This window comes from Erythranthe guttata, chromosome 4 (assembly GCF_056151865.1).
Source record: "Erythranthe guttata isolate IM_541 chromosome 4, IM_541, whole genome shotgun sequence".
Taxonomy (NCBI): Eukaryota; Viridiplantae; Streptophyta; class Magnoliopsida; order Lamiales; family Phrymaceae; genus Erythranthe; species Erythranthe guttata.
Window position 1 is genome coordinate 3,869,299 of NC_142536.1, and position 18,046 is coordinate 3,887,344.

At 35.1% G+C, this 18,046-nt stretch overlaps 3 protein-coding genes across 7 annotated transcripts; all 3 read left to right on the forward strand.

The window, feature by feature from the left end:
• Positions 1-2,716: 2,716 nt before the first annotated feature.
• Positions 2,717-7,224, forward strand: LOC105963797 (zinc finger CCCH domain protein). The gene is made up of 6 exons (XM_012988300.2): positions 2,717-3,434; positions 3,864-4,046; positions 4,144-4,263; positions 5,189-5,398; positions 5,862-6,026; positions 6,564-7,224. The coding sequence occupies exons 1-6, from the start codon at positions 3,201-3,203 to the stop codon at positions 6,906-6,908; spliced, it is 1,257 nt and encodes a 418-aa protein (XP_012843754.2). The 5' UTR covers positions 2,717-3,200; the 3' UTR covers positions 6,909-7,224.
• A 952-nt stretch (positions 7,225-8,176) lies between these two features.
• Positions 8,177-9,565, forward strand: LOC105963708 (uncharacterized). The gene has a single exon (XM_012988183.2). It carries the CDS (start codon positions 8,503-8,505, stop codon positions 9,460-9,462), a length of 960 nt encoding a protein of 319 aa, XP_012843637.2. The 5' UTR covers positions 8,177-8,502; the 3' UTR covers positions 9,463-9,565.
• A 4,089-nt stretch (positions 9,566-13,654) lies between these two features.
• LOC105963500 (KH domain-containing protein At2g38610) lies at positions 13,655-17,976 on the forward strand. 5 transcript variants are annotated; one of them, XM_012988010.2, is made up of 7 exons: positions 13,655-14,243; positions 14,384-14,472; positions 15,780-15,946; positions 16,509-16,625; positions 16,703-16,819; positions 16,935-17,087; positions 17,441-17,976. In XM_012988010.2, the coding sequence occupies exons 1-7, from the start codon at positions 14,155-14,157 to the stop codon at positions 17,585-17,587; spliced, it is 879 nt and encodes a 292-aa protein (XP_012843464.1). In that variant the 5' UTR covers positions 13,655-14,154; the 3' UTR covers positions 17,588-17,976. The 5 variants fall into 5 exon arrangements, with proteins under 5 accessions (XP_012843464.1, XP_088672641.1, XP_012843391.1 ...); XM_088816515.1 differs by having other exon boundaries at positions 13,670-14,243; positions 16,506-16,625; XM_012987937.2 differs by having other exon boundaries at positions 13,670-14,243; positions 16,506-16,625; positions 17,444-17,976.
• Positions 17,977-18,046: the final 70 nt, after the last annotated feature.

Here is an 18,046-nt window from a genome sequence, read left to right on the forward strand (position 1 = left end):
CGATCCAGGTTGAGTTGTCAAAAAATTCAAGCTTCAATTTTCTCGCGAGTTGAATCGGGAGCTGACTCAACTCACTCATTTACACTCTTAGTCGATTTAACTCGTCTTTAAATTATTATCTATATATATGTGTATTCATTTTACTGTGTTGTCAACTACAGCAAGTAATATATATTTATCCAGAAAATCTCCTGAGGAAAGAAAAAGTAATGACCTTTTAATTAGTTAATTAATTAATTAATGCTCTTTTCTCCATCTCCAGATTTGGTAAAGATTTCCCACATCATCACTCTCTCTCTCTCTCTCTCTCTCTCTCTCTATATATATATATATATATATATATATATATATATATATATACCTATCTGAAGACAGCGACCCATCATATATATCATATCATCTTCCCCTCTCAAACACTGTTGTTTCTCCTCCGTGATTTCTGTTAATTATTGCACTTTTAATTTTTGCAAATATATATAATTAATATATTTATATATGCAATATATTATCTTTTCTTTTCCTTTATTATTTTTCATCTGCAATAATTTCTTGAAGGTCAGTTTGTCCATTTTCTCCTGAAAGAGTTCAGCTAGCTCTATAGCTTCATTTCTGCATCTACGAGTTAGCTACTTGTATTTCAGTGAGTTGACCAGTTTTTTTAATCTTTTCTTCAGAATATATATTTTCAGTATGTGTGTGTGTGTGTGTGTGTTTGTTTTATTAGCCCTGTGATTTAATTAATTTGGTTATTAAGAGGATATATCTGATGCTCTATGGGTTGTGTTTCTAGTGTTATTATTAGGGTTAGGGTTTGGGTTCAAGCCAGCATCTTCTTTCCATGAGTAGATAGATACATTACACATACATACTAGGTTATATTACATTATATATTGCTTGTTCATATATATATAATTTAATCGATTTTTATACTTCTTGATCATTTGATCAAGACTCTGATTAATTAATTTCTTGATATATTGTTATATTAATCTTTATAATTAATTATTAAGCGAGGAGTGTATTTATGGTTTGAGAGAGCTTGCTTCAGTCCACTCATAGACGGGTGAAAAGGGTTTTCGAATTTGCTGCCGACTCATTCATTCAAACACGTTAGAGAGGAATTTACACAGCTACCGTGAATGTGTGAATGATGCGGGAGTAAATTTTCATCCTATTCTTTTCTGTGCTTGGACTGAAGGGAGCTCCCTCCACTAATTTAATCTCTTCATTTATGTATAATCAAATGTTAATTAATTGTAGGTTTATTAAGCACACACATACACACGAGTGTGTGTAGATCAATGGTGTAAAAATACTTATTGTATTTTATCGGTGTAGCTTGTACGAAACCCTAATCTGCCAGGTATTGGTAAACTGTATTGGAACTTGAACCTAATTTAATTATCTATATATGGCTCTTTATTTTGTTTTTAGAGCATGCTCCTAAAAAATGGAGTTCATTGTGTGTATCGAGAGTGTAAGTACAACAATGGCTCTTTGTTTTACTTCCCTTTGTTCTGCGAAATGTCAGCTCTGTAATTTGTGTTGGATTCCGTTTAATGGTGATTTCGTCGTTTATTGTTAATTAATCTCATCGTTTATTACTATAACACTCTTATTGGCTCGTGATTTTATAATCGTAATCTCGAGCGTGAGATAATCACATATTATATTATCGTGAATATATATTTGTAATCCTTATCAATCACATATATCAACATCCCCATTTGAACTCGAAGACGAGCAAAAACAAAATAGATAACTAATCTATTACAAAGATTACCAAAAGGAGAGGGAATGAGAGATTATGTATTCACTAAGTAAAGATAACAAAGAAACGAAGATTTATAGATCGAATATGGATCGAAGTAATGAAACGAAGCGGACAAAACTATGGACACCTAATATTCAACAAATGAAGAAGCTTAGTTTTCTATTACATTTCAGCTTCCTTGTCACGCTCTCTCATTCAGAACTTACCAGCAATGGCTCCAACAGCCAAACACAAAGCACAATCACCGGAACCCTAGATCTGACCATAATCGCTCAGTTAATTGTCAATGCTCTCACCCAAACCCCCAGTTTCACTTGTTTTGAACCCTCTCGTGTTTCCCTCACTAGTTCTATGAAGAACAGAGACCTGAAGAAACTAGGAAGAGATTCAAACCGAGTTTTTTCTATGACCGAAATCTTAATTATCATATTTGTTGAAATTAAAAGGCGTTGGATGAATAATTGCATTTGGGCTTTTTGATTCAAAACTTATAGCCCATTTAGTTACACGGGCCATCCAATTTTCCATTATTGACCTAAACATTGCATTAACCAGAGTCCATACACACCTAATTTAATTTGGTGGCATATGTTAAAAAATGTCAAATCAATTTTTGTTCATTTCATTAACCACATATTATTACAACAAACAAATGGAGTATTTCCAAACGACAAAGCATATGCAAAAAGAAAAGTGACGTGTTCATTTAATTTGGCGTTTTGGACACGTGTCGTTTTTAATCCTAGATAATGAAGTGAAATTCATTAATAATTATTTTCTCAATTTTATTTTTAATTAGTTGAGAGAATTAATAAAAATAAAATTAACAACATGTGTAGTTAAATTTAAATTAGACTATATATTTTTTTCTCTCTAAAATCTAATAAATATTTATTGGTCATCTTAATATAGACTATAGCGAAGCCTAATTAAAGGATAGATGTAATTAATTAAGAAATTAAATTTATGACTAAATAAATAAATAAAAAAAGTTAAAAAAAATAAATTGAATTGGGGGCATTTATTTATGGGACGGTGAAACGAAATTGTAGTGAAGGAATTAGATCCAGATTCTGGTGATACTGCTCAACGTCAACATGTCGACAACGACGACGACGACGATCAAACTCTACTGAATTTCTCGGTGGCGTATGCGTTGACGCTCCGCCTCCTCCTCCTCCTCCTCCTGCTTCCGCCCCCCATTTTTTAATTCCTCTGGGAGAGAGAGAAAATCGCTAATCTCAATCGAATCATCAATGGGGGTGTGACTCAATTTGTAATTTCGCAAAGGGGAAAAAAAAGTTAGGGAAGATTGATTTCCCGGCATTTCTGATTTCTAAGCAGAATTCGATCGAGGAATTGAAATAAGGAGAAGATTTTTGGCCGATTGTTTGATTGGATTGGTTTGGTTTGGTTTGATTGAATAATGGCGTACAGGAGGAGGCAGCAAGTTGGGAGATTCGACACCCCGTTCACTTCTAACTACGATTCCGCCTCTCCGCCGCCGCCGCCCGACAGCTCTTCGTCGTCGTCCTCCGCCTCCTCGCTCGCCACCAAAGCCATCAGAGCTTCCTCGGCTTATAGGGATTCTTCGCTGTCCTCCGTCTACGAGCAGTCCGCTCTCTCTTCTCCTCGCGGCGCTACCCCTCCCTCTGCTAAGGTACGATTTTCCCCCCTTTTCATATTTTTTTTTCTTCCTATTTTTCCAATTAGGTATGTAGATTCGTCATCAAGTCACAAAAAAAAATTTCCACTTTTAATTTGATGATTTGTGGTTCTGGTAATGATTGAAAGTTGTTTTGCGTCCCTATCGATTCTGCTACTATGATCTACGACACCCTGTAGAAATTGCAGTTTATTTTTAATATTAATTGGAAAGGGTCACATTCTGAATAGAATTTGACTTGATTTTGAAGTTCCAGTCAGTTGATGTAACCTTAGACATTGGATCCTGATTACTTGATCTTCGTTCCAGAATTTATTTTCTGGATAAAGTAAATTACATTAGGAAGGAATTATAGTTGAATCAAGTTGATATGTTTTAGTAACTGGTAGAGTTTAAACAAGTAATCATTGATGTGAAATATAGGATTCAGTCATACACGAGGAGGATACACCAAAGAAGTACATGAATGAATCTAAGCAAAGTTTCTGGGGGACGATAGCTCGGAAAGCTAAAGCAATTATTGATGATGATGTTAATACAGCTCAACCACATGACAAACCCAGAGGAATAACACCTCTGGCATCCGATAGAAGCAAAAACGATCAGGTGCAAAACTATTGATTACATTGATTTCAGCAGTTTGACCTATAAAAAAAATTATTTAGAAATTTATGCGTTTTTATATTTCTTCTTTCATTTGCAGTACCATAGTGCATATGACTCTCCAAGAAGCCGTCGAGACGGTCCTGCATTACAGAAGGGTCTGGACGCAATTACATCATCCCTTAATTACATTGGTGGAACCATTGGTAATGCTCTCGAGGTATGCTTCTATATGCTGTTCTCTGATTTTCTTTTCTTCTTTGTGGGTTGGGTTTCTAAGTGGCTCTATTGTTCTAAGCCTCTTAAATCTAGTTTTTTTTTTGGGTGGAGATCTTCTTGCTAGCTGTTCACAGTAAGTAATACCTGATAGTGCCACAATCCGGTGTTTTGACCGCATTTTAAACCGGAAGATTGATTTGGAATTTAAGTGTAAGAAGCAAAGATGCCATCTTTTCATATATATGTATTTCTTGATATCTTTCCTACTACCTTATCTGGTTTCTGCTGAGGGAGAGGGATTTAGAATTGCAGTGCTGGAGGGGAAATGGCTATTCCTGGGGAGTTTGGGCAAATGTTAAAACAAATATAGAATTGCAGTCAAAGTAAATAAGTGTGAGAAAAACTTTCTTTTAGCAAATATTTTTATTATAATTTAATCAGTTCTATAATCCTTGACTGAGTTACTTGAGTTGTGTACAATTTTTTCCTCGTATTATAAATTTTACGTTTAAAATTTATTTGAATTTTTCAGTTTATTTTCTTCGGCTATGTAACTATGTAGAGTACATTTTCTGTAACTCCTAAACACTTACACAAGACTATATCTATGGTGTTTGGCCTTTCCCAGGCTCCCAGCTTTAGAATATCACTACAACATTTAACTTATAAAATTAATTGGGCACAAAATTTAAGATTCGTGTTTATGTAATTGGAATGGAGGAGCATTAAAAAGTAAAAGCACTTCAGAAACTTGAAGTCCTAGAGAGGTATAATTATGCCAAGTCTTGTGTGACGACGATATTACTATAGATGAACTAAAAAAAGCAATTTGCTGAATCTTATGGTATTCTATTTTGGAATTTCTTGTTCAGCTCTCTCTTTTGCATACGTTGGTTCCTTAAAAAGATACACTGGGCTCTTTGCAGGAGGGTTTCACAGCAGTGGAAAGTCGCACAGCAGACATAATCCAAGAGACTAAAAAGATTCAAATAAGGAAAAAGAGTGGTATCTCTACTAGATCTACGAACCAGGCTTCAAATATAGATAGTCCAAGACATCAACCAATGCAGCAGTCACAACATATGCAACCTCAGACGCACACTAACTTGGAAACTCAACTCAAGGCATCCCGCGACGTAAGGTTGCAACTCTGTTGCATTGGTGATTAAAAAACAAATTAATAATAATAATTTGCGGAGTGGACTTTGTTTTTGTCTTTACTTTATTTTATTCAGTTCGATCTAATCTAATAATAAAAAGCTATTACTGGTAGAGTTTTAAGCCACTGATGAAGCTAAACTATTCAGCACTGAGTGAGATAGTAAGAAAACCATATCTAGGAATCCGGTGCTAGTGTTCAATAAATTATGGCAAACATAGACAACAAGGGGTGCCAAAAAAAAATGTGATTTGAACTTTTTTTTTGTTTTGTTTTTATGTCACTGGTTTGATGATCTTTCATCTGATATGAGGCACTCTTAAGTTATTCTTGATTGAATATATGAATCAGAAATCAGCCGGCATCCATTGGAACATATTCTTGCGATTTTTGAGAATCAGAGTTTTGTTCGTAAATAGTCATTTTTTTCTTAACCTCAGGTTGCAATGGCAATGGCGGCTAAAGCAAAACTTCTATTGAGAGAGCTGAAGACAGTGAAAGCTGATCTGGCTTTTGCAAAGGAGCGATGTGCTCAGCTTGAAGAAGAAAACAGAATCCTTAGAGAGAGCCGTGAAAAAGGAGACAACCAAGAAGATGATGATTTGGTAAGTATTCGCTCTCTTATGACCCATACTATATATATGCGTTCTTTGTGATGTCGTTCTAAATCTGTTATGGAGATATCCTAATATCCATCAAATGTGTTCGGGTATCTCCATTTTCGCCTTTTCGGGAGGAACTATTTTTAGAACCCTTAAAAATTAATGCCTTGTTTACAAATTTGACCAAGTTGCAAAATCGGATTTATCTACAAATTTGCCCAAGTCTCATTAGTATAAAACGCAACTTATATTTTCATCAAAAAAAAATCTATAAAACCAAAAACCCAGATGTATGTAGTTTCTTCATAGCACTTCTCCATTTCGCACCGTTATATTGGATTTCAACGGTTATATATATTGAACGTTTTGAACTTTGCTCACATTATAACAGGTGATTGCTGACCTTTCATTTAGTAATCTTGTTAGCTACTTGAACATCATATAACCGAACTCGTGTGCTAACAAAACCAACCTATCGAATTAATTTTGTATTTATATATGTATGTTGACAAAGTCAATGGCAATGTTTTGCATATTCAGATAAGGCTCCAACTCGAGTCTCTTTTGGCCGAAAAAGCTCGACTGGCCCAAGAGAATTCAGTGTATGCAAGAGAGAACCGTTTCCTTAGAGAGATAGTGGAGTACCATCAGCTTACCATGCAAGATGTGGTCTACTTTGACGAAGGCAGTGAAGAGGTCACCGAAGTGTACCCGATCAATATAACTACTAATAATAATGTCCCTTCATCTTCACCAACTCCAACTATTCCACACGGTGCACAGAATCTCGATTTGCCAACTCAGCTAGATCTCGAAGAGAATTCCGCAACTATGGTTAACCCTTATGTCCAATTGCCTGCACCAGAAGATTTTAGAAGACATTAATAAGTGGTTATTCTTCTTCTGATGATCTTCGTCTCGTATTTTTTGGAAAAAAAAAAGGTTTGTTATTCTCGATTTTTGTTGCTGTAAATTGTTGTGGTGCTAATGATCTTCATATTTTGTTTTCGGTCTTTTATATTTATTTCTTCCTTTTTTTATAAGTGGGGTATCTGTAAGCTTATATTGTGTTGATGACATTGTGAAATTGCTGATTAAGAACTGTATATTAGTCACAGAACTATTGGCCTTGATCATTTGTGATGGCAAATTGGCTATTAACATAAATTATAGCTCTGCTGCATACCGCAGTTTTTCTTGATTTGTACTGTAATGTAAAAACTTCGATAATGCTGGATGCTCATCGTTAATTTTGGTCTTTATTTTTATGCCGTGTAATTTTTTAGAAATCGTATCGAGAATAAAAAGCATCTGAAATTTATATACCTTCTTGATTTTGATTCTAAAATATTCTGAAAAATTGTAAATACAAATGTAAACTATTATTGGAAAGTCTGAACATTTCGAATTGAAATCAAGAAATTTAAAAATTCCGGTCCACTTAATACATCTAAGAGTCTTACCATTTTGCATTTAGTTGACATTTTTCCCCAAATAGACAGTCAAACTACCTCATAAAAGTAGGGTAAATTACGGCCACCCTCCTGAGTGAAGGATAAATTATAAAAAAATTCCCTTGTGTTTGGGTAATCATAAACATTCACCTCAACTATGAACATTCTTACACGCCCACCGTTATGATGTCAAATTCAACAGAATCTTTGAGATTTCGTGAAATGTTATCTAGTTTGTACTCATTTTGTGCAAAAATGCAGTTCTGATGCATTACAATTTGATATGTACAAGCCAAGAGACACATCTTATGATCATCGTGTTTCAAAATGTGGAGCTCGAATTGGGTAATAAAACGGGTACAATCTGAAGAATATTCTACATAATCTAGAAGATTTCACTAAATTTAATAACACAAGGATGGACGTGCAAAAAGATTAATAATTCAAGGGATCTTTGTAATTATCGAAACAGTAGGGGTTCATTCGTAAATTTACCCAATGTATTTTAAGTAGTGTTTTTCTGGAGATTGGAGTTTTGCAGATTTCCCCATACAGACATAATATATAAATATAATACTAAATACCCCAGTGGTCCATTTTTTGGTCTTTTATGGTCCAATCTCGAGCTGACGTGTCGTACCATGATTGGCCATTCACAGTGCAGTAATTACACCAGCGGTGGAATCTACTCTCTGTCGTTAGACTCCTCACACAGCTGTGTGTAGTTAGTTGCTCCCCCCATTTATTTTCCTTTCCAGTTGTACTTTTCAATCTTAAAAATTTCATCTTTATTGATTTTATTTACTTTATCGCCCTTAATTCTTGATATCAAAATCCCTAATTCTTCTCTCCCCCAAATCATTTTTTCTCCGTAGAACAATTTCGGATCCATATTTGCAGTATATTATTAATTCACACCGATTAAGTGGGGCTTATGGGCATTAAAGAATTCATTTTTTCTTGTTTCTTGCACCCCGCTCTCACGAGGGTTCTTTGAGAATCTTTCGGATTTTGTTTCACACTCAATGCTCGCCGCCGCGTTCCTCTGCATCGCAACCCTCTGCTGCTTCGCCGCGGCGGCGGCTGCGCAGCCGAGCGGCGAGCTTTCTGCCAGAGGCCTCGACTCTCTGCTCCAAGACTCTGCTTTTAGGGCGTTTCTCCGCCCGAGGACCGGCATTGTGTACGAAGGGAAGGTGCCCTCCAACCTCACGGGGATTCACGTGTCGGCCCTGCGGCTGAGGAGCGGCAGCTTGCGGCGGAGAGGTATCGCCGGCGGCTACAAGGAGTTCCGCGTCCCGGTTGGTGTGGTGGAGCAGCCGTACGCGGAGCGGTTAGTTATGGTGTACCATAACTTGGGTAATTGGTCCACTTCGTTCTATCCTTTGCCCGGCTACACTTTTCTAGCGCCGGTTTTGGGTTTTTTAGCTTACGACGCCGCCGATTTGTCGGCGGCGAATCCGCCGGAGCTAGACATTCGGGCCGCCGGCGATCCCATTTCGGTAGTATTTTCTGATGTCGGGCCGGGCCGGGCCGGCGGGCCCCCGCGCACGTGTGTGTTTTTTGGTGTGGATGGCTCCGTTGTATTCAACAATGTGGTTCGGAAAAATACTTGTTTGATCACAACGCAAGGCCATATCTCTATTGTGGAGGAGTCGATTGTTCCTCCGGCGCCTGCTCCGAGAGGGGGTGGCGGTGGTGGTGGCGGGGGCGGCAGAGCCGCCGTCGTTGATGTGGGTGGAGGAAAAGGTGGGAGGAAAGAGTGGGTGATTGGTGGTTCTGTTGTTGGAGGGGCGGCGCTTATGGCCGTGTTGGCGGTGGTGTTTGTTTCCGTGAGAAGGTGCGGTCGGCGGAGGAAGATGCGGCGGATGGAAGATGCGGCGGAGTTGGGGGTGCCGCTGCCGATGACGAGAGTCGGGTTCACCAAGGCGCCGGTGGCGCTTCACACTCGGACTAGACCGTTCTTGGAGAACGAATTTGTACCTTGAAAATGAAAGCTTGTAAAAAATGAAAAAAAAAAATAGTTTCTTGGTTTTTTTTAATTGTCTCTTAATCCATTCAATTCAATTCAATTCTTTGTTGATGGGGAAATTCAATCTTTGATCTAGTTTTCTTTTGTTAGAAAAAGTGATTATAATTTTTGGGTTTGGTTGAAGCATGTGATTTTGTGTCAATTGATCCAAATTCGAATTCCTTCATCACTGGTTTGCTTGTCGTACATAGTTAGGTTAATGTGGTTTACTTCTATGGTTTGCAAGCAATTATACGAGAGTGTAAGTATACTAAATGCACTCCAACGATTGGCTGCAGATTGTCCATTAAAAAAAATACTCTAGTAATTTCAATACATATATTAATATATATCAAGAGAGCTATTAATCTTACAACATTGAGTAGATTTGATCAATAGTATAATTGTTTGTGACAAGAATATGAGAGCAAAAGTATGAAAAAAGTTGAGAAGAGTGTGCATTATGTAAAACCAAATGACAGCTATTATAAGTGTGTGTGTGTGTGTGTGTGTTTTTTTTTGAGTGGAGACAGAGAAAATGACAATGGACAAATGCAAGAAGAAACACAAAAAAAGGCAAAGATGTAACTGTTGGGAGAAGAGCTTCTGACTATAATGCACGTGAATTTATTGTCTTTTTTTTTTTTTTTTTTTTTTTCTGTTTTTGGTAAATCGGATTTTGTTTTCATCTTTTATGTGAGTTTATTGATAGATTTGATTCGCGGTAATATATTATTAATATAACTAGCATTTTTTCCCGTGCGATGCACGGGATATTATTTAAAAATTGAAAAGAATAATCAATTTAAGACATAATAAGAAAATTAGTACATAGTAAAATTTAATAATGTAGTATTATTCATATTATATAAAACATTAGTTTTTTTTAAATATTGCAGATTAAAATTTATAATCCAAATATATAGATTAGGATTTAACAAATCGAATTTATATCTTTATCTCTTAAGATTTGAAATATATTGATGAAAAATAGGAGATTGATAATTGTTGAAAATTATAGTAAAAAAAATAGTAGACAAAAATATTAAAAATAAATAATTACAAAAACACCATTAGGATTTTTTAGGTTTGCCCAACGTTTCTTTCTTTTATATATAAGATATAAGATATAAGATTATATCTTAACCCAAGCCCCCTCCAAATATTGAATCCCGAGTGTCCCCCACTATTTAGTATTTATAAGGTCAACTACTCAACTAGGGCCGTGGGGTGTAAAAGTCGGATTCATCGACCCGTTGAACTCGTCAAACTTAGTAAAAAATGTTTTGTTGGGGTTGAAAAGATAGATTCATCAATACAATTGAGTCTTGAATTAGAGAAAATTTGCAAGTTTGGGAAAAATTTAATATCCGTGAAAATGGTCAGGACAGTCATACAAAATATCGTTGTTTTTTTATATTATAAAATATAATAAATTAATAATATATAAAGTATCGCTTACATGAAAACCTATATCTATAACAATGATATCGTCTCGTCTCGTCCTATCTATAGATATCTAATTTATTTTAAATCTTGTTTTATCTAATTCATTAATGTTATTCACTTCGACTTAAGATTTTACGTTGGGTCATTCGTTTTAATTTCTAAATAGTTTGGCATAAACTTATAAATTATTAAAAAATAAACATGTTTAAATTATAACGGGTTTCGACCCGTGAAGGTCGGATCCTACTATAAACCCGTCATGGACCCACTTACACTGAACTCGTTTAAAAACCTACAAATTTGGTTCTTTCAAATTAAGAACTATTATTTAACGGGACGAGACTCGATTTTTCGATAATCCGTGGTCAACCTCCGGATTCAATATTTAATTAAGTATAAGCCCATTAAAGCTGTACAATATAGATGATGGACTTTAATTCGAATAAATTGAGTCCAACTATAATGATTTAATGGGCTGAAGAAAGGCCATTTAACTGGAAATTGGATCCGGGTTTATATTGGTAAATTACACATACTTAAGAATCCTTAAATTATAAGAATGTCACTTATATATAAGAGTTTGTATTTGTTTTTATTAGGGTTGGTTTTGTTTTATTTTATTTTATTATATATATTATATTTGATTATTTATACACATAATTGCTAAGATTTGTGTGAGATATTAATAATTGTAAAGCCTGTTGGCATCCACATATTGTTGTCTCTTCACAACGTGCAGTGCCATGTACTTTTCAAGCTGCCTCACAAGAATCCTATGCTCCAACATATATATTTTCCTAATTCACAATATTATTTATTTATTATATTTAATAAATAAATATGATGCATGTACTAAATAAATTGAATAAGCTATATATTATTAAGTTTACATAAAATTTGAAAGTGAATTGGAGTCCACTATAATTAGCAATGTGTAAGTATACCAGTGTATAATTATCCATTGTTTAAAATATGCACTATAGAGATTTTTATATAATTATTTTTTTATTATTTTTATTTATAATAAAAGGAAAAGAAAAGAAAAGAAAATGAGGCCAAGACATAGAGAGACAATCATGTACCAAGAAAATTCAAGGTGATGGAGACAAATCACAACTATAGAATTTTGTGAGTTACTAGTATTTTATTTTATTTTATTTTTTGATAAATAACATAGTAGTATATATAATATTTCTGATATATATAGTTCTCTATTATTTATTTGTCGATGTTTTAGAATTATATTAAAAATATTGTGTACGTGGCCCTCTTAAAATCACTACCCCGTTGAATCATAAATGCGGATAATTGTCTCGTTGGAGATGGCCTAATAGTTGGAGCGAGTGAACATGCGTCAATTGACCAAAGTTCGAATTCTTTTAGCCATGGTTGCAATGTCGAGTTTGTCGCACATGGTTGATTAGCCTAGTGCACTTTACATCTCCCGTATAATTAGCAAACTATTATACGAGAATGTTGATTTATCCAACTCACATGTGTAGTTGGTTGCGGGTTCTTTCGCTAGCTAGCAAATAATAAAAAAATAATAAATGCGGCACATTGGACTAAACTTATTTTAAACAGTTAATTATTTGTTCTCCAACAATTTTTTTTGTTTTTAAAATATTTTTTGAATATTTTACTGAATACTTTAAAAGAGCATATAAACTCTTAAACGTCTTAGTCTTAAATTTAATATCTTGACCGAGCTCTCTCATCCAAATTTTGATTATATCTATTCACATTGCAATTGAATGTTCAATATAATATTTAATATTCAAAAAGTATATATTTAGGGAAAATTCTACATTTTCTCATACTCTGACTCGAGATTATTTTTTTATTATCAATTGCATCGATTTCCCTTTGCACGGAAGATTGTTCCAATGTGGCCTTGAACATTAGTTCCTACATAAACCAGGCCTTGACCAAACGTCAAACGTCTAAAAAACTAATGTCAATTGCCATAAATTTTACAAAATGCATGGGTGTAAATAGAAACAATCGAGAGTATAAGGGGGAAAGTGCAATTTATCTACAATGTCTTCATGATGGACTTTTAACTAATTCCCTAAAAATAAATAAATTAACTCGCTGGTAAATTTAAAATTTTGAAGTATATATATATATATATATATATTTAATATATTAAAATCTGTAAAATGGATCCGATTAGTTTAACGGATTTAGGATGATTTGACAAACCGACCCGTATCCGCCGTTTGGATCCAATATCCGACCCGGTATGATCGGCGGGAGGTTTTTCTGGAGCCAAATTGAAACAACGCTCAGCAGGTTTTGGCGGTCAAAAGATCTCAAATTGCCGTTGGTTTCCACCGCAGATCTCAATTCAGTTATTGAAGAAGAACAAATGGAAAGGAAGAAGCAATCGGAGGGTTCAAATCGGGGCGGGTCGGATCTTATACCCGGACGCGGGTTATGGTAAATGGGAGATGAACTCGAACAAACAAAGCAGATGATCCTCCAATCGACGGCACAGGATTGATGAAACGATATTGTGAAATGGATTTAATTTGGGGAGGTAATTTGTTTCAATTTCTTCAGATTAATTTTATTTTTCCAGAAGAACATGGTTAATCAAATGTTACTGTTCAGTAATTTTCTGTGTGTGTGTGTTTCCTTTTTTTTAAATTAAATTAAATTAAATATATATATATATATATATATATATATATATTTGTAATTGTAATAATAATTAGTAAAAAAGATACAGTGAGTGATGACATAGTTCCAGACAAGCGCATTGAAGCCTTAACCTACACAATCTTATGGCAGCCACCTCACACCTCCCATCTACCCCCTCACCCCACCCCCACCCCCTTCTTCTGTTGTAGTAAAAAAATTAAGGAGAGGAAGAAAAGGAAAACCTATAAATAAATTTACTGTTTCAGAAAGAACAAACTCCAGCTCAAGAAACGTGTGCATTTATATACCCCACAACTATTTATTTTTTTGTACATTTTAATTTATATTTACTGTATTTTCCTCCGTCTTCTCTCTTCAGGGTTTGGGTTTTCTTTTTTTTTTTTTCCCATTTGCCCAGTTCTCACCCTCACAGCCGAACTCAGTTTCACCTCTTGCTTTCTGTCCCCTTTAGTTGATTCTCTCTCTCTCTCTCTCTCTCTCTAGCTCTCTCTAGTATTTGTGTTGTTTTGTAGAAACAGTAGCAGAGGTGCTTCTTTTATATTCAAAAAGAGTGATGTCTAGTTTATATCCACAGAATTTGAACTTCTCACCTGCAAGAAATATCCTTTCTCCGCATCTAAGGACCAACTCCGATGTCGAAAGGTAATGGGATTTTGTGTAATTTTTTTTCATTTTTGTTTTGTGTCTGAGGATCCTTTATTCTTGTTTTCTATGCTGTGATGTGAAAATCTGTTTTTTTTAATTTATTTATAATTATTATTGAATCTTTGGTTGGTTTGCAGTCAGTACTTGCAAGAGATGCTGGCAGAAAGGCAGAAGCTTGGGCCCTTCATGCAAGTACTTCCCATATGTAGCCGACTCTTGGATCAAGGTTAGTGTGGCAGCCATTTTCGATCGACTTTTCGGATCTGGTTTTGATGTTTTAGGCATTCTGTGTTTACGATGATTTTATGATTCTTGATTTGTTGATCTTATGAATGGAATTTTAGATGGTTTTATGGTCACTCATATTCCGTTTGGTTGTTCTTGATATTCTCCAGATTATAGAAGTTTGCTTTCGTTGTTTAATTCTTTTTCGTGTCGTTCATACTGTCAATGGCGAACTTAACCGGTTCGGTTTCTTTTTCTCTTAGCAATTAAATAAATAAAATACTTTATTTAGCTAACATGGGAGGTATTGGAGGTGGTTGGGGTTGGGTGGTGAGCATTGATGTCACACATTATGTGCTTGCAATACGACAAACGCATTTCTCGACCGATGGTTTTGTCGTTTGGTGAAACGAATTACAAAATATTGTTCCGGGAATATAGTGCTACGCGTTAAATCAATGCAACCGCTCACTCTTCACGTGATAGTGCAACGTGTTAGCCTTTTTATATCCTTTCATGGTAAAGATTCGTTATATATGCACAACGTGTTTAATGATCCAATACCCTTTTTGTCATGAATGACACGTTTTCGTAAAACTTTTTTGCATAAAAAGATGTTAAGTTTTGTGATAGAAGGATAAAGATTAATTCTTTTCACGATTTTTGAAGTTTCCTTATGTGATGAATTTCTGATTATACTTCAAAATATACTCTATGTCAAAGAATCCACAGTCTCCACATGACAGAGCAATGTGTGCTCTTTTCTTTTGTACATGATTAGCAAATGTTGTACAACATGTTTTCGGTGTTACCTAAGTTACACTAAAAGGAAACGATGCTATTATTTAATGGTACAAAATATGTTTTCACAGTTGCGGTTTCATTAGGATCTTTTTGAGTATCTCCAAGTGTAAATATACATTGAATATAAATTTTCCTGAACGGTTTCTCGATTGTTCATTCTTACATATAAGGTTAAGACATTTATTGTCATTTGAATAATATCAGTCGGTGTCTAGATCAATTCTCGTAGCCGGCTTAGCTATTGCAAAACCTGTTGATTTCATTATTACGTAATGCTCTAATAATTATGAAGTAAAGAATTCTCAGTTTGCAGAATATTGGCATAGTTATACAAATAAACCCGAATTTTCCACTTTCCTCTGGTTTGCGTATAGTTTGATATCGTAACTCATTTTCAGTCAGGAAGGAGATTTTTCTCCGCTGTCTATATGTGGCCATTATTGGAATATACTCTCATCTATAAGAATCTTTATTAATAAAAATGTCTTTTTTTTGTGATGGCAGAAATACTAAGAGTATCTGGAAGAATATCGAACCAAAGTTTCGGGGACTATGACAGATTGCAGAGGGGTAGTCCTAGTCCGGTGGCGTCGTTAGATGTAATGCCGGATGTTGTAGGAAAACCTTTAGGTAACTGGAATGGAAATGGCTGGAGCGGCATTCAACATGAGGTAAGCCCTAGATTCTTCAAGTAGTGGAATATTTGAAAGCTGTGATATTAATTCATTGCACGAAAGCCAACCTAAGAATCTGACAGTTTTGAACCATGAAAATCGATTAGATTTGAAATTGCCATATGAAGGCGAACAACAAGTCAATTTTAGTGCCTTAATATTCATCCTGCTCTAAAATTTGGCAACCGTCCGACCAAAGAAAGGCTTAAGAATATTTAAAATATGTATTGTTTCGTGAATTAGTTGCGCCGAATTAAATTATACTTTCCTCTGCAGTTCTTAAGGCCTACCTCTTCCAATACATGCATGATTTTCTTTTCAAAATCGTAACTATATATTGCTCGAGGTCAAATTATATGGTTCTGACTGCGATTTGATTTTTGTAATTCAACCCCCACTAAAATCGAATGCTTCTACAGTGAGACAAATACAGGTGGTGATGTATTTCGGGCATAATCCGATTCAATTGTATTGATAATATTTACATCAAATCATTTACAGTATGAGTCCTTCATGGCAATTATTATACTCATCATTTGTTTCTCTTTAATTGCAGCAGAGATTAGGTGGTGGCCCACAGGGTATGACCATGGACTGGAAACCACCCGGAAGTCCAAGTTCGTTCGTAGTCAAGCGCATATTACGTTTGGACATACCTGTTGATAGATATCCAAATGTATGCCTTCTCTATTTATTTATTTATTCGGATTATGTATAAGAACCGAGACTTACTAAATTGTTTGTGGACGACAGTTCAATTTTGTGGGAAGACTTTTAGGTCCACGAGGCAATTCTCTAAAGCGTGTGGAAGCTTCTACTGGTTGTCGTGTATTTATCAGGGGGAAAGGTTCGATAAAGGATGCTGACAAGGTATACTGAAACTATTTCTCCAATCCGTAATTTTATATGTTATTAGAGATGATTATATAATCTTGTATGATGATCATTGATTTTTTTTCAATTATGTTTATATCTCCAATTGAAGGAGGAGAGCCTGAGGGGAAAACCAGGCTACGAACACTTGAACGAGCCACTGCATATTTTAATTGAGGCAGAAGCTTCGGAAATACCTGCTAATATTGTTGATGTTCGACTCAAACAAGCAAAGGAAATCATCGAAGAGCTTCTCAAACCCGTGGTAAGTTCTCATGCTAATGAATTCTCTTCTTTTTTGGGTTAATTGCAGTTAGCACGCGCATTATAAATACTAGCCAAAAAAAGAAACCATGATGCAAATTTTTTTAGCAAACTTACCCCTAAGACTCCCTTTTAGGGAGTTGTGTGCTAAAAAATGAATCGCAGGGGGTGTTTTTGCTAATATTTAATACATTGACTTTTTAGTAATTCGATACAACACGGGGGTACTAAATGCAATAAACGAAATTCTTTTCTCCCACTAGGCTAAATTTTTAGTATTTTCTTGATGAAATATAGGAAAAGAAAACTAAAGTTTTATCTAATAAAACATAATTTTTTGATTCGGTCGAAAAGCAGGATGAATCACAAGATATGTACAAGAGACAACAGCTGAGAGAGCTAGCAATGCTGAATAACATAAGAGAAGAGAGCCCACAACCAGGTGGGAGTTTGTCTCCCTTCACTTCCGGTGGAATAAAACGCCCTAAAACGAGTTGGTAATGTAATAATACTAATTCTCGTTTTATGGTTCCTTTTGGAAGATGCGAAACATTCTAATGGCGTAAGGTAATATAGTCCAAGATGCAAATCTCAATCGTGTATTGGCTATCACAAGACTATGCTCGCTGACCTGGCAACGAGCATCGAATTCAAGAAACGTTTATATGAAATGTTCGACCGATGGTTTTGGAGATGAAATGGTTTATTTTGGTTGTCGTTAGAGGAGTCTTTGTATAATAGTTATTGGATTTATTTGTTGGTTTATTAGTAGTCCTTTTCTTTTTTTTTTTTGTTCTTTCGAACTGTATTTTGAATCGTTTCGTTTTGGAGAGATTTCTCGGCTACTCTTGTGGTGTTTATGTATATTTTTGGCTTCTTAGACCTAAAAACTTTTGCTTCGCATGTTTTCTCGAATTTTGGAAAAATAATCAAAAGTTTCGTGGCTTGATTTTATTTGAT